Source organism: Falco peregrinus, chromosome 10, assembly GCF_023634155.1.
Source record: "Falco peregrinus isolate bFalPer1 chromosome 10, bFalPer1.pri, whole genome shotgun sequence".
In the NCBI taxonomy this organism is placed as follows: domain Eukaryota; kingdom Metazoa; phylum Chordata; class Aves; order Falconiformes; family Falconidae; genus Falco; species Falco peregrinus.
In genome coordinates this window covers 26852965-26869629 of record NC_073730.1, presented here as the reverse complement: position 1 = coordinate 26869629, position 16665 = coordinate 26852965, and the positions used below count along the sequence as shown (strand labels likewise).

General features: G+C 39.9%; 1 protein-coding gene across 10 annotated transcripts in view; it reads left to right on the top strand.

Annotated features, from left to right (window-relative positions):
* The window catches only part of LOC101910707 (BEN domain-containing protein 5), a 965145-nt gene that overhangs the window by 603547 nt on the left and 344933 nt on the right, over window positions 1–16665 (top strand). For 8 of the 10 annotated variants that reach the window (XM_055814850.1, XM_055814851.1, XM_055814849.1 and 5 more), the window contains 2 exons: window positions 2189–2402; window positions 6092–6285. The exons of the other annotated variants lie outside the window; for them this stretch is intronic. In XM_055814850.1, coding sequence (XP_055670825.1) covers window positions 2189–2402; window positions 6092–6252 — 375 coding nt within the window. In that variant the 3' untranslated portion in view covers window positions 6253–6285. Of the gene's footprint in view, window positions 1–2188; window positions 2403–6091; window positions 6286–16665 lie in introns of those variants that run through there. 10 annotated transcript variants of the gene reach the window in all.

Here is a 16665-nt window from a genome sequence, read left to right as displayed (position 1 = left end):
GATCAGAATAACTGAATTATAATTGTTATGTGATGGTTTTCTGAGCACAGACTGCTCAGTCTGATTGAAGTTGTCTTACAAAAGAAGTAAAGAGCAGCGAAAAAGTGTGAATTTTTTTAAAGCAATTATGAAGATGCTCAACAACAGAGAAGGAAGGGGAAAAAAAGAGGTGTTCATGTTGTGGTTATCACTAGTTCCATTTCTGTCCATTACAAAATCTAAATATCACGCAGACTTGTGAAAAGCTTGTTAGAATCCCTTTAGTATAGAAGATTTTGCAGGAGAGGCAGCTTGCTTTATGGTTTTATACTTTGAGGAAGTTAGACATTTTCATTTGTTTTTTGTAACATAGCTGGTAGCCAAACCATTCATATTTTTCTGTTTAAGTTTTTAAACAACTAGTTGCTTTTGAAGGATGCTGTCGTAATAAAAAATTTCTTCAGGTTATAGCCCTCATTAATAATTAAAGCAGGCTTCCATTTAAAGGAAAAATGGTATTTGATTGAATACAGGCAGTAAAATTATGGGTATATAAAATTTTACAGTAGCTTTGTCCAATTTTCATTGCGTTTAGTGGGACTTTACGTGATACTGTTCAGATCTGTATGAGTAGCAGGCACAGTTTATGTAGTGCCACATGAAAGGAGTAAAACCATGAAAACTAAAAGCAAAACAGTTAAGGCAAACAGTCTTCTAATATGGTTTTACCATAGAATTTTGTTCATAGGGGTTTTTTTTTAGTTTTGAGGAGGCAGCAAGTTTTTATTAAAGCGTTAGTGTGACAGAAAGAACATCCTGATTTTATGAAACCTGAATTTAACAATCCCATTGGTACATATTTTTGGTATTTTGCACTTTTACGGATTATGAGAAAGTAAGTTCTGTCTTCTTCCTTTCCAATGCAGTGAACTCCTACCAGTAATTAAACAGCTAGGTCACTCATTAGCTTGTTATGGATGATGAGCAAATGTGGGTTCAACTGAATGACGTTCAACACCATGTGAGCAAAGCTTTCTGTGTGCAGAGGTAGTTCAGGTGTCTGCACTGTGCTCCAGGAGTTAGGAGCATAGACGTACAAGGTGCAGAGTATTCTCCGTGGTTCCGCACTGGGCCAGCATCTGCATCCTGGCTGCACTCATGTCAGACCCGTGCTGATTACTAGTGCAGTTATTTCCCTTGATGGTGTCCTGGTTATCAGGACTGTCAGCTCAAACATACGTAGCGGCAGCCTAAGGATGGTGCTTGGATTCATGTCCTGCATTCATCTTAAGTCTGGAGCACTTGGAGTCTTGGGGTAGAGATCCGGTGTAGCTCTGTAGGAGTAAACCCAGCACAGTCAATGCTGAGCAAGACTACTAAGCATAACTAGACTCAAGCAGCTTCCTTTTGGAGACTACAGTGGCTTCACACTGCATTTCCCAGTACCTGCATTATCCTGCTTTACTACTTCAGCGAAATATCCCTACTCCCCATTGTCTGGATAACAGAAAGTTTATGATGTTGCAGCAATGGGTCATTGCCTTACCACAAAACAGTATTCCCCTGGATAGATCGATCATAGGTGGTAGGCCAGCTTTGTGATGGAATTGGAGGTTTTACAGAGCTTCCAGACTGCCTTGGCTTATATTGAAATTGGAGCTCTCAAAATCCCTTCTGCCCTTCTAGTTACTTCAAAGAATCAGGATGAATTTTGCCAACAGGTACAGGATCTGACTTAGGAAGTATTTCCCTCTCTATTGCCTCTGAAATACGCTTTGGATAAATTCTGTTTCAGCCAAAGGGAAGCTTTATATTAAAGCCAATGTTTCATCTTGCTCCTCTATTAGGCTGGTGCAACTGCTTGGTTTATATGGTGTGCAAACCTTTATAATACTGGATGTGTTTACTGTTTCCTGCTTGTGTCTCTGTTCCTGACCATAGTCTTTCAGGAGATAGGCTGTGGGGGGGTGGGTTTGGGGGGGAAAGTAGAGAGTAAGAACAACTGAATACAAAAAGGAACTATATCATATAAGAGGTTGACTTGAACTCCCTGACCCATAAAGTTGGAGAAGTTTCAGAATTAGGCAAAATGGATTTGTTCAGCCCTAATTACTGTTATTATAGTACATAATATTAATGTTCCTACAGCACTTGGATACTGTTGTGTGCTACATACCATAGATAAGTTGTTATTATTACTACCTTCTAGGTCCATCTTGGCAGTGGAATTTGGGTAGATGAGGAGAAATGGCACCAGCTGCAAGTAACACAAGGAGATTCAAAGTATACAAAAAATCTAGCGGTTATGATTTGGGGAACAGATGTTCTCAAGAACAGAAGTGTCACAGGAGTTGCAACCAAAAAAAAGAAAGATGCCGTTCCCAAGCCACCTCTCTCACCTCACAAATTAAGCATTGTCAGAGGTAGGTTATTTGAAAACTTTTGCTTCCTGCTTTGGAGTTTTACCATTATCACTGAGTTGAAAGATGCTTCTTTTCAGCTCATATAAAATTAACTGATTAAAAACTGTAATTCAAATTGCTATTGCATTGTGAAGCGCATACATATCCAGGAAAAGTAAAACACATTGCAATAGCTGTGCACAGTGCAGGCCTTCACAGCTGAAGAGTTTTACACTGACTTCAGTAAGGTTCAAGAAGATCATCACTTTAAACCACTTGCAGGACAGGACTCTGAGCCTGGAGAACAACACGTTGTTCTGGAATTCATTTATAACGTAATGATTTTTTAAAATGCATATATTCCTTTTAACAAGCCTGAGAGTAGCTTTACCACATTCTTTCATCCAGAATATAACCAACCCTGGCATGAGGCACAGAAACCATTATAGCTGTGACTATAAAAATACACATACCTTCAAAGGCAAGAAAGAATAGTCTTACCCTTTTAAGTGGAGAAAATTGAAATAGTAAAAATTAATTGTTGCACTTGAATTGGAATTTGAACAGGAAGCGTAAATCGCTGACATATCTGGCAGGAAAAATTGCAGTGACACTTTCAGTAACTGCAAGCCTGAGACCATGTATGTAGCCCTTTGAGAGAGAGGCCTTCTTTATTTAAAATGAATAGTGAATTTCAGTCCCTTTGTATCATCATGCTTGTGTTTTGCATTCATTTCTGTCTCTCTTGGTGTTTCAGGCTTCTTTTTAAGTCAGAACTGAGTCGGTTCCTCATGGAATACATACCGAAATTGGATTTTTAGGTTTTGCGTCCATACTAAATTGCCGTAGGGCTGAAAGAAATCTCCCTGTTTGATTGAGCTTCATTATTCTGCTTTTCCTGTTCTTAGTTGCTCTGTGCTCTTAACTATGAACTCTTTAAGAGCTGTTGTAATCTGCTTTGCAAGTACCATGTTTTGGAAGTAAGAAATACGATTCCTCTTTGAGTGTGTGCATGTGTCTGTGTTGTGTGGAGAAAAGCTGGAAACTGATCTTTGTACTGTCATCTTTCTTAATTTGTAAGAAATGAGTAAAAGAGATGGGTTTGTTGGTTTTTTTTTTTTTACTAACACGCTTCAAGAATATATGTGGAAGTGCAAGCTGTTCCATGCTGATTTTTCTAGTTCTGGCTGGGATCTTTTTGTACAATCTTAACACGTGTAGCAAAGTAGTGATGCACCGGCCATGTAAGGAATCCACTCTGTGGCTGTGGCTACCCTTGTCAGCTCCTAATGGGAAACAGAATTGGTTACCCACATGCACACTTACAAGCACGCAGTAAAAAGGGGGTATTTTTCGCTGGCCCATTGCAAAGAGCTTTGTATTTTCCCTGCTGGAGGCTGTTACTCCTCAGCACTGCTGGCAGGGCTGCTTATGTCAGAATTTCCTCTTCTGCTTCGATCAGGGCCACTCTGTGTTGCTTGAGCCATTTGAATGACAGCTGTCTTCTAACTCCCCTTGCTTTGACTACGGTGAGTTTGGGAGTCTGCTCCAACAAATCCATGGTGAAAGGCAGATGGGGCCCTTCCCTTTCTTCTCTTCCATACCTGTACATTTGCCAGGAACTCAGCTCTTCCCTGTTTCCTTGGTTTTATGTTTTCTGCCATACTTTTGCTTCCAGCCTCAACCCTCATTTTAATTCTACAGTTCCACACCCTGGTTTTCCATGTTGTTCTTTCTAGTGTTTCTTTCACCTTGTCTTAGACTCCCTTTTTGTTAGACTCAAGACTGTACAGTCTCCTTTTGAAACAAACTGCATGGCCAATGTTTTAGGTGTCAGCAGACAGGTTTCCTGTATCAGCAGCACTGGGTAGCACATAATCATGATACTCCATGTTGTTGTGTCCTTTGCATTTGTGTCAGTGTTAGCAGGTCTTGCCCCATCATGCCAGCAGTGTTTCCTGGAAAGCTTGAAGTGATCAGATAAGACCTTGTAATGGAGAAGAAAACAAACAAAGAAACAAAAATGAGTAGCAAGTGGACAAATGGTGACTACCCAATGATTTGGATCAGGCATCACAAAAAGAAGTAAAGCTCCTTGTTGGTCTTTGAGGTCTGCTTGAATCTTTGGTCCAGTCAGAAATACGAAGGGGTATCTGTATGCTCCTCTAAAGCCAAAAGACAAAGAAGCAGCAGAACCCCCAGTTCACTCTTTGGAGCCCCTAAGCCAGCTTTTACTGGAAGTTCACCTTACTAGGTTTATCTGCTGCAACCTGGGAGTATCCCTGAGATTGCTGTAGCGCAAGCTTATGACCTGCAAACGCTGCATTTCTTCAGGTTCTCAGTGATGTGCTGCCTCTTCGGTTTGTATTTCAAATCATAGTTATGCTGATATATCATACTGATAATCAGCATTTCAGCTGATTAATTTTATTAATTTTATATTCAGTACATCTTACAACATAAAATTCACATTGTTTTGGATGTTCTCATCATTCTGTGGACACAGACTAACTTATTTAAAATAGATTTTGGAACGACAGCATTAGCTCTTAATGTGTCTGATATCTCTAGCTTCTTAAGAATCCCTACTGTGTAGTATGTAATAAAGAAATTATAAAAAGTATGATGCATGAGCACTGTTATAAACCTTATTAATGCAAAATAACCTTTTATAAAGCTTCTGAGAGGTTTCAAAACGAACTACAAAGCATGCATAGTACTTAATTTTCATAACTTTTTAATATGACGCATTAGAAATGTTGTAAACCATGTTAATTAAGTGATAATCTCTATGGCTTTCTGTATATGAAGCAATAAATGGCTACTGGAATAGATTACTAGGCAAAGCAGAAGAGTTTGTGTAACCAATCTGGGAAGCCTGCACAGCAAAATATATTGTTCTGGTTATGAAAACAAAAAAACCCAAAACCTGCCTGTCACTAAGCAGTTGGGTGTGCTGCACCACCTCTGATTTCAGTAACCTGCAGGATGTTGGCACTGAACTACAGGCTCTGTGAAGCAGAATTGTCTCAAATTTCGTTGCTCTCATTACTTTTTGCAGTTCTACTGTTGCTGGCTTTTGTATTACAGTTAAGTTCACAAAGTGTATTGTGCAAACACGGAAGAAGGTGGCTCTTGCTCTGAATAATCCACTAATAAAAGCGAAATATACCCAGGGACAGGGTGTCCCGTAAAGACACAATGTGCGTTGAACAGTTTTAAAAACTAAAATAAATCAGTTAATGAATTCTAGTGGTTACTGCTTCTCTTCCTAACCATTACCATTTATTTACAGTCTTGAAGGTGTGCAGGTAGGAATGACTCACAGGGAACTGCAGATAACAATAGTTCTGGTGGGACCATTCACCTGGGAAAAGATTCTAAATATGCAGTGGAGATATGGACAAGAGTTAGGCAGCCAAGACTGGCACTGTAAAAGGTTGGGTTTAGCCTTGTTTCTGTATAAAAAGCCTATTAATGTAGTCACAGCATAACTGGAAGTTGGTCATGCCAAAGATTCAAGCCTGGTAAAAAAATCTTGATTTTAACAAGATAGGCAGTGGATCAATGAAAGCTTCTGTTGTCTTGCAACAGATACACACAGTGCTTACTCAGTGCTGTCTGTATCTTGAGTAGTTAGCCCAGCACAGGGCTATATTCTTTTCTAAAAATATCCTAATGGCTCTTTCCTTTTTTTTTTTTCTCCCCAGAATGTTTGTATGATAGAATAGCACAAGAAACTGTGGATGAAACTGAAATTGCACAGAGACTCTCCAAAGTCAACAAGTACATCTGTGAAAAAATCATGGATATCAATAAATCATGTAAAAATGAAGAAAGGAGGGAAAGTGCAAAGTACAATTTGCAATAAATTTTGGATTTTTAATAAAGTCTTAGTGTTTTACTTAAGTGTTTTTTGATTTGTGTGGCATTTTTGCTGGTGGGAGAAGCTGACTTGAAGCATTACTTTCCTATAACGGATTCATTTTTTGAGTGGTTCTGTCAAAAGCCTTTCTATGGTGTAACCTGCTTTTAAACAATGTAAGATATATTGTAAGTCCACTCACAATGAAACAGTGAATTTTCAAAGGTTTTTCCAGTGAGTTGCAGTATGTTACCTGCAGTTCTGTATATAGGTTGTGATTTTGCAAACACCAACCCGTTTTGCCTACATTTTGTTTTATTGGAGTTAGTGGATCTAGGCTGCAGTAAACATCTGCTTAGAAAGAAGAACTGTAAAAAATCTACATTGCTATTGAAAAGGGGTTTATTGTATTTTACAAAGTGTTTTTTCTGAACTGAAATTTTAATCGTTTGTTTTTATAAATCTTTGTTTTGAACTCTTAACAATATATTTGGTCAAAACCACACAAAGAACGCTTCTTTTTCGCTTATTACCTTGTAGATAGGTCACCATTGCCATCGTAGTTTTTAAAAAACAAAACAAAACAAAAAAACGTAAAGAACCCAAAGCTGTAAGTTGAAAAATCATGATAATTTATTTTTAAAAATAAATAAATCTAAATGCAGTTCTTTTTCAGGCACCAAGGCACTTTGCAGATTTCTGGCTATGGTACAAAGCTCTTCAGTATGTCCGTATTACTGTTCTTGAAACACTATATTTTTAGTATATTTGTGTTTTCAAACAATTTAAAGATTACTGCACTATGGCAAGATTCTGTATAATAGAAATTTTAGTACCAGTTTATCTGAGTCCATAATTTAACAATGGGCACTATTAGCACAAATTTAAATTAAAAATAATTTTCTACATTGAAAGTCAGGCTTGTGATGCAAAGTTATAAGGAATAATTTGTTGTCTGAATTACTGTCTGTAAGTGAAAGAAAACAACCTGAAGTCTTGTTTCACGAAGGATTTTGAGAATAATGTTTATAGAGATAACTTGGGGCCTGGACTGATCAGTTTGGAGGATTTGTTGTATTAGTGATCTTAGTTGACCTTCCATTTATTTTACGCATGCAGATGTGATGATCTCCCTTTCAGACTGTCTGTTCCTGAGTATCAGTGTTTGTTTCTTCACTACCACTGCAATTCTGCTTCCTGTAATTTTGAAAGACCTACCATTTCTTATCGTCTTCCTGTAGCACTGGTATACCCTAACGTTAAGCCTGTTTCAGTGTCCTGTATGCATAGATGATTTGGAAAGGAGCAACGCAAGGAGTCTTTAAAGAGCTGGGGTGGATGGAAGAAAGGGGACGGGAGAGGAGGAGGTGTGCTAGAACTGCAGTGCCTGTTTTGGAAAAGATGGAAAAACCCACATCTCTTCCTGTACGCCACATGCACTTAAATAATGCCTTAATTCAGGGCATAAGTCTTTGTTTTATGCTGTCTAAAGTGCAATTTCATGATTGGCTTGTGCCAATCTAAGTATGCCGTGCTGCCAGACAGGTATGCCCTGCTCTTGCTGCTCGTGTCCCTGCATTCCCATCCCTTCCCTTCACCTGGCAGTTGTGATTGCGCAGGTGGATCAGATCTCACTGATTTCCAAGGTTCAGTTCATATGGGCTGGTGCCAAGAGGATGGAGCCAGGGACGGGAAGAGGAGGAGTGTCTTTTTATGGTGGCTCATGTGTGCCCTGAAATTGTGTTTAACAGCCTAGCTTGTCTCCTGTTAATCTCAAAGTGTTCTTAGGTAGTGTTTAATGAAGTGCATAAATGTTTATGCTTCCTAATTTGGGATGCTAAATAGCAAATTAGTGTTTATAATGCCAGTGCATGTATCCTTTTATTAATTAAAGAACAAAATGGAGATAACATTGAAGAAACACTGAAACAGCAAGTTCCCACTTTTCAAGCAGACTTGTAAACATACAGATTTTTTTTAAAGTGATGGTAGGGCAACCCACTAGTTTGGGGGGAAATGACCATGATTTCCTCAGTCTTTTATGGCTTTAGTACTAATGTGTTTTCATTGTAACAGATTCTTTAATGAGAAGATCGTGCTGCGCTTCTTAGAAGATAAGCCCATTTGAGGCAGAAACCTGGGAAAGCAAATTAGAATTTAATTAGAGTTAAAACTCTAGCCTGGCCCCCAAAATCAGAGATTCTAAGTCTTTCCGCAAAGCCAGTATTGTCTTTCTAAGGTTTCTTCTTGACAGACTTGTCCCGTCGGGTGGTAGTGCTGCATATTGCTGAAGAATTTAAATGCTCTCTTTGGGGAGGCTGCCTTGGAAGCCTTCATTCGTTTCTTCCTGGAGTTTCTATCAGGCCAGGTGCAGCAGACAGTTTTCAGTGGAGTTCAACAGGAGTATTTGGGTGGCACAAAAAGGTTGGCTGAAGTATAAGCAGCGTTGTGGGGGGCTGATACTGTGTCCTTTGGACTGGGCAACTGGCATTTAATGTGAGCGTCACCTGAAGCTTTGGTGAGCTATGGTAAAGAGACAGGATGTATTAAAGGTAATATACCTCTTGTAACTTGAGCCAAATCCCTGGATTTCTGGAGATAAGTTTTTGCTGATGATAAGCCAGTTTTGCACACTGTAGTTGTAAGGCAATGTGTGGAGCACTCTGCAGTGGAGAGCAGGTATGGATAATGTCTCCACACATATTTGGTCATTACTCTTTGTCTTTTCTCTCCCCATGAACCCATATGAAGACCATAAAACTCTTGCCCGGTGTGCCTGTTTCAAGTAGGGAAATAGGCTGCAGTTGGTGCGTGTTCTGGCATTACCCAGGAAAACCACAAACTGATGGGGGATGCTTTTCTGCATTGAAATACCGCTGTATAAATTAGCTGTGAATTTCATTTCGCTCTGTTCTACTGCATTTATGGCCAGTGCTGTTCTTGTTGGTACATTAATTCTTCCGTAATTGTGCCTGCCTGTACGTACATAGTTTTGCTTTGTTTATAGTGTATCTGCCATGAATCTAGTATAGGAAACCTTGTGTGGGAGTAGCACCTACTAACATTTTCCTACTCTAGCTTAACTTCATGCCTGTACATCATGCAGAACAGGAGTTCTGACATAAAATGCAGTCGGTTTTATTACACCCTGTAATACGTCTCGTTTGCCATTCTAAGGTTTGTGCTGTTACTTCATACTGTAAACATGGATTTGTAAGTATCATCAGAAAAACACAGATATAAGAGGAACTGACTTTGTGTCCAGGGAGATCAATGCATACTATTTACTACTACTTTTTTTTTAATCAAAGAAGGAAGCTGGTTTTACTGTTGTATGAATAATCTGATCCTTTGTTGCCACACATTGCTGCTGTAATTTGTGATATTCATGACCTAATCCATATTAAAGTGCTTCTGGCACACTTGCAAGGAAGCAAGATTAGAGTTAACAAAAAGGGCTTTATTTTCTATTAATGATTTTATAAGGGAAATGAACTATTATATTAAAGGAGAGAATTCTACCAGAGATTTTAATAACTGAGTCAAGACGTCTAGCCACTCAATTAAAAAAAGAAAGTTAGTATTTGTTAGAGAGGAAAAAAAAAATTGTTAGGTTCTGCAGTTACAGAACAGGTTTGGATTTAGTGATGCTTTATAGGGATGGGAGATATTTTTTTTAATACAGTTAGACTAAAATTCTTAGTCATGTCAAAGTTGAACTGCTGAAGGAATTTCAGGTTGCATTTGGTTAGTGATTGAGCATGACTGTCAAAGAAGTCACAGTCTCCCCGTGGGAGGTCACTGCTTTGCGCCGTACCTTTGATGGTGTATCTGATAGATTACTACAATGCCGCGTTGTTGTCTTAAGTATAGATTATTGACCTCTTGAAAGTTGTAAGTAGCAATAAATTGAACTTTATTTTAGTGAACTTGTAAAAATAATTCAACTTCATACTTTCAGAATCTGTAGACTTTAAAAAAATAAAGCTAAGTGCAGGTCATTGTTAAAACAATACTATCTTGATGCGAAAACTCAAAGGAGTAAGAATGTTCTGAATTGGGAACATTCTGTATTCCCTGTAGCCTCACGGTGTGTTAGCTGTGTTCATAACTCTTGAGAAACCCGTATTTGGCCAGTTTCTGAAAGGGAAAGTGTGTGTCACATGGAGCTGATACTGAGGATTACTTCAATATTCCATCTTTTGGTGTGAGAGTGACCGCTCTTCAGAAAGATACAAAGGTGAAACTTGTGGTTCTTCAGAATGAGGTGGTAGTTTTCCCTATATGCTTGAAAATATTTGTCGTTTGGTGCATGTCTTTAGTCTAGGATTGATGAAGTCATAACATCAATTGCATGGACTTTATTGGTGTCATTTTTTTCATCATAACAGTGTGGAACTGTGAAGTGATTCGTACAACACTAAGGCAATAAAAATGTTATGAAGTGCAATCATTGCATGTTTCATGCTCAGTAGCTAATTTTTAATTTCACCATCTTGGACACTTTTTCATCCCCTCAGGCTTCCTAAATAGGAAAGGACAGTCATTTGGACTTGGAAAACAGGAACAGTGATTCAAAAAGGATTTAATTTACTTGGCTGTTCATTTGTTTTACTTCTGCAATTATTTCAGCTGTTTATGTTTGAGCAATAACTTTCATTCTGTGCATAGGACACTGACCTGTTCAGTCCTGCAGTGAAATCTCGATCCTGTGGTTGTGACATCATTTGTTACCATAAAGAGGAAAACACCTCACCTATGACATGAGACAAAGTTGCATCATGTCTGGATCAGAACAGAGGTGAAAGTGTGTCTGAGAGGAGGGGGAGAATCTGAGCCTAAATGATTTATTTTTTTTTTCTGTGCTGCCTTCTGACTAGAAAATTTCTTTCTACAAAGGAAGTTTTCCTCTACGTTTAGCAGAACTGCAGCTTTGTGTTCCTTGTTTATTGATAGTAAAACCTTAACAGAACTAAACTCTTCATTAGTATATATGCTTAATGCATCTGGCTACCTACTTTCTTATTAAATTTCAGTCTTCAGTGATTTGCAATTAAACGAGTCACAGAAAACTTACTGAATGCCCAAGAGAGGGGCGGGCAGGGGGCGACTTAGCTTTTATTGTAGTGAAACAACTGCCAGAAGTCCTGTGAAATAATACGATAAGAAATTATACTTGTTTGTGCTTGTGTGTCCTTTATAGTTAGCATGAGCTTTCCTGCTTTTGGAGTGGAAAAAGGGTTTCATGGGACAGGCTGATCGTCAGAAGAACTGGCTGTGAACCCCTTCTGGTGTTCACCCTACCGAATGTGAAGGATGTACTGGGACAGCAATAGAGGGAATGTGTCTTGATAGTGCCATATCACGCTGGTACCAGCCCCTTCCACAGGGGGCTCGGATACACGAAAAAGCTTTCATGGGAGAGTTTCATATTCTTTCATACTCAAATATATCTTTAAAGTCTTCCCAAATGTTTATGTAGATCTTACTGAATTGTAGTTTATTTTTTTAAAAAAACGTATTTTCATGTGTTTTCCATTTTTCTTGCATTACAGGATAAAAGTTTTGCGGGAGACAGCCTTCTCCATGCTTAGGTTGGGATATTAGCTCAATGATACTTGAAAATAGACCATTTGGACATTTTGCATCTGTGAGCCAGGTGCACCATAGTCTTCCCTTTCCCTATGGAGTCCTCTGCAGGATTTATGGGGGTACCTTTATAGAATAATTCTCAAAATTAGCAGGATTGGGGGTAGATGGGGCAAAGCATCTGTCTCCAAGTTGATGTTCTGTTTTCATTTCTTGAAGAGTCAGATTATGAGAAACTAAAACTCATGAAAGTAGGATTTCTTTTTTTCCCTGCATTATCGGTTAAAATGCTTTGACGCTTGCTGGTTCTTTGCATTTGCAAGGATGCCTTCATCCTTCCAGAACCAATATGTGCTCTGAGTTCTGCATTTCACTCCGTATCTGTACACGAATAAGCAATTGAGGATGTAGAATTCTGGGGCTAAGCGTGGGTGAAGGTGATGTAGCATCACAACTCCTTGTGTAGGATAGGGTAAGACAATGTAGAGGGTTGTCTTTTTTTTTTTTTTTAGGTATAGTCCCTTAAAGGCAACTCATCCAGCAAAGGTTATTTATTGCCCCCTTGGTAAATATGTGCAAATTGCACTCTGTGGCTTTCCTAAACTTAAAAAGTAACTGAGATCCGCTCAGCAGCAGCCCAGTGCGGAGGAGGGACCCTATGTCTGATGGTGCAGGAGGCCAAGGAGCAGGCTGTGGAGGGGTCACACAGGCCTTTTCACCTTCCCACAGAGAATTAATGTGTACAATTCAGATGAAGTCAGTAGCCAAACAGCAAAATCTCGAGCAGTTTGACTAGCAGTTAAGGTTTCAGTCAGTGAGAAGTTTTATTCATTAAGGAAGTCCAATCTTACATGCCAAGAATTTAACAAGTAGAATAATCGGTGTTTTCTTCTGCAGCCAGGGACCTCTTCTCACTTACACAGCTGTATGTTTACAGATTTATTGTACCATTATTCTGTATAAATCTGTCTATGCCATCTCAGTCCACAAATCAATAATTTCCCTGATGTTAGCCAGCCCTGCCTGTTTTCCTGGTCTTCCTTTTTCATTTCTGTTCCTTCTGCAAGTGGGAGGCAGTCTTCTGTGCTTGCCTTAAAGGTAAGGTTTCACAATCCCTGCCTCGCAAGTTGTCAGCGGGATTCTGAAGTGAAATACCTGCTTGTTATTCTTGGAGATAAGTGACACTGAGCGTTTCCGTAGGAGTTCTGGTCGTGCTGCTGTCACCGTAAGGCAAGCTTTGCAGTGCAGGGACGTCACAGAGCAGCATTTTCTCTTTCTTTTTTCTTGCTGTGCAAAGCACCGATTGTAGCAAAAAAAATTTTACTCTTATAAGAAGCTCTCAAAGTGGCGAAATGGAATAAGTAGATGTCTCAGCAGTATCTCTTAAAAATGTTCGTTTCTTAAAGCAGAGGATCCCCTGTTTTTTCAGAGGCTCGGTGGCCTGGGCGTTCCCAGCCTAATTGCAGTGGCTGGGTTTGGGTTGCCATTTCCATTGGATAGGCAATGGGAAGCATTAAGCACTTTGGCAGATTATACGGACTTAGGACTTTAAATTGCCTTCTGGGGCTCTGTTTTTCCATTGACTGTACGAAAAACAGCCACCTGTTGATCTCAGGAAGAAAGAGCTATTTCAGAATTCCGGGATCTAAATACAGTCCTTGAGAAGGATGTTCTTAGCTGTCCGGTTATGCACCTAAAGATGGGAAGACTGGAGACTGTGGTGCGTGTGGTGGTGGGTCATTCAATGGGATGGTGTGGTCCCCTGCAGAGCACATCAGAAAGCTTCGCTTGGTTGCCTCTGTGAAGAAAATCCTTGGCTGTACCACAGCATGCCACTTAAAAAACCCAAGCAATCTTGAAAAAGCATCAAAGTGTTAAATCCATCTTTTCCTTTAGTGGTTTATTCAGGTGGGTAGCTACCCTCGCTGCTCAACTTGGGCCTTATTTCTACATGAATTTTTCTGGCTTAGACTTCTAATTCTTCGTTCTTGATTTCTCTGTCTTAATATCTTGCCTCAGTATTTCTCCACCTCAACATCTCAATAGACTGGGTATCTTCAGTCTTCTACTACCATGCTCATTTTCTAGGTTGTGACTCATTTTTGTAATATTTTTCCTTTACGTCTGCCCAAATTCATATTAGTTTTATGGAAGTACTTTCTATAGACAAGTTCTTGATATTCCCTTAAATCTCATATTTGGTTTAGTTAATGTGATGCCATCTCGTGTTTTAGGATGCATGTCATTTTGTGTTAGAATGTCATATACGGTAGTTGTAATTTCAAGGTGTGGGGCAAACTTTAATTTGCCTCTGTAGGAAAAAACCTGATAATTTAGTTGATTCTTGACTGATTGATGTCCCAGCGTAATTCCCTTTTCACTGTATTATTAAGTATAGCTCTATCATTGAAATGTTGTTCTTAAAATGAGTATTTATCTCTTAACACTTTCCTTTTTGACTCGGTACCATACGTGTGCCAATGACAAGACAGAATGTGTTCTTCCTGCTTGCCGGACTGCCCAGTCACATACTCACCGCTCAGCTGGGCAGGTGGGTGACGGTGTCGAACCAGCCTGCAAAGAGCCACAGTTGAGCAGTTTCACAGAAAAGAGGACACTGAAGTAATGACACTTAGAAGAAATGGAAGCCACAGATATTTTGCTATTGTTAAATTTTGTACCATTGTCAAGATAGTTACAGTTTTCTTGGTTGATGATACCTATGAATTGCCAAAGGATGGTGGAGGTAGCTATTATCATCACACTGTTATATATGCTCAGAATAAGGCAGGCTATTCTTAGAGAGAGACATCATCTTTTGAGGAATTGCTTCATTCTGGAGCCTCCCACCAAATCCTGTAAAGGAATGAGACCTGGCAGGAGAAGAGGTTGCTATACATCAACCCTTGCCGTGTCTGCTTTGAGAAATTAAAGGTTGCTTTGGATAGGACTTACACATATTTTGTTTGACCATCCCTGCTAAATAATTAATATTCTCTGTTAACCTCAGAGACAAGATGAGGAACTGCCAACTTCCTCCACTGAGATGGTTTAATGAAAACTGTTCTTTGCCAGAATTTTGAAGGTCAAAACCAGCTTAAATATGTAAACAGAAATTACATCAAGGTAAAGCAAAAGAACTTGTAATTAATCTTTTTTTCAAGAAGTCCCCTCCTTCCTTTGAGAATTTCAAATAGTGTCAGACAAGGTTCTTCTAAATTTCCTTCATCGTCTCTCTGAAGATTCCCTGTTAATTAACTTAGTCATTTAAAAATGTTATGAAATCATGTTATTGGCTTCTTTCTGTTTGTAAAGGCATCAGGAAATTTGTGTACTGCACCTTTTGAAAAGTAATTAATGTTTCACTCTTTAATGCCTATTGATATTTCTGCATTTCCTATTGATTTGAAATTAATACCTCTGCCAATTTAAAGCTCGCTTGCCAGAATGGACAGTGCAGCATCGTTGAGCTGATCCAGTTAAAATGATGGCCCTCATCTGATGAGCTCAAGAAAAATATATTTGTAATATTTTGCCTACTCCAGGCTGCCGCCGCCTCTGAGGATGACCGAAAGTGGCCCTTTCCCACATGAGCTGGGAGGGGCTATGTAGGTTTTAACTAACTAGAAGCTTAATGACGGGAGGGGTAAGGTCAGAGCAGTTCAAGTGCATGTTGTAACACTGAGGGCAGAAACCAGATTTCCCTACAATCCCACCCTGATGCTGCAGTATTATTAAATGCTCTGGGCAAGGCCGTGGTGATGTTTTGCAGGGTCATGGGTGGCGCAGAAGTCGCTCTCGTGTTCTCTCTGCTTACCTGACCCGATCTCTGTTCTGGAGGCCAGGTAGAACCTGTACCTGAGCTATTTCAACTTTGTGGTGCAAGACGTTGCCAGTTTTCCATCCTCTTTGGGTGGGGAATTTGCTGCCTCATCATAGTCTGACCCATGGTGGGGTCCAAGAAGCGCTGCTGGATGCGCTGCCTGCGGCAGCTCGGCTGGCTTTGCTGGGGGAGGGCAATGCTGCTGGTCGAGAGGAGGACCACTGTGCCCTGCCAGCCTCCCACGCACCACAGGGGACGCGAGCGTGTCACAGCTGACACGATCTGGGTGTCCTTCTGTGCCAGATTCTGTTTGGCTCTTCAGTACTTCCATGGTGTGTTATCTACCGCTGCGCTGTCAGCTTGCAGCATTTAAGACTCACCTTATGTGGTTAATATAGATGTTGATGGTGGTCAGATTGTTGTAACTTGTGTGGTGTTAGCAGCACGGGAGCCTGCAGCGGGGGCAGCCTGCGCCGTCCGGGCTGTGGGGCCAAGTGTGTGCGCTTACAGCTGGATGTGTGCACTTACGGCTGGATACGTGCGCTTACAGCCAGGTGTGTGCACTTGCAGCTGGGTACGTGCGCTTACAGCCGGGTACGTGAGCTTACAGCTGGGTTTCTCCCGAGCTCATACTTTGTGAGAAGTTCCTCTAGCCCACTCCTCAGTGAACCTGCATGGCACTTTCTTTTCCTTGGACAAGGAATATACAGGCAGTTCTAAAAAAGTTGGGGATCTTTTATTGATGGCTAACAAAATTTTTCTGCTCTGGGAAATTAACTTTAGTGGAGGTTTTTTTTAGCAGAGGGATGTCTTGTTGGCCAGTATTGCCTCTACTCTGCATATGAGAATTACTTAATTGTACTGTCAGGTACCCCAAATGTAATTACTGGAAGAATCAGATACAGTATGATTAAAGGAATTCATATTTGTTATTCAAGGGTTTTCTCCTTATTAAATACTTGAGCAAAATTTCAGTAACCAATGACCTCTTTTGAGAAGTGACTCAT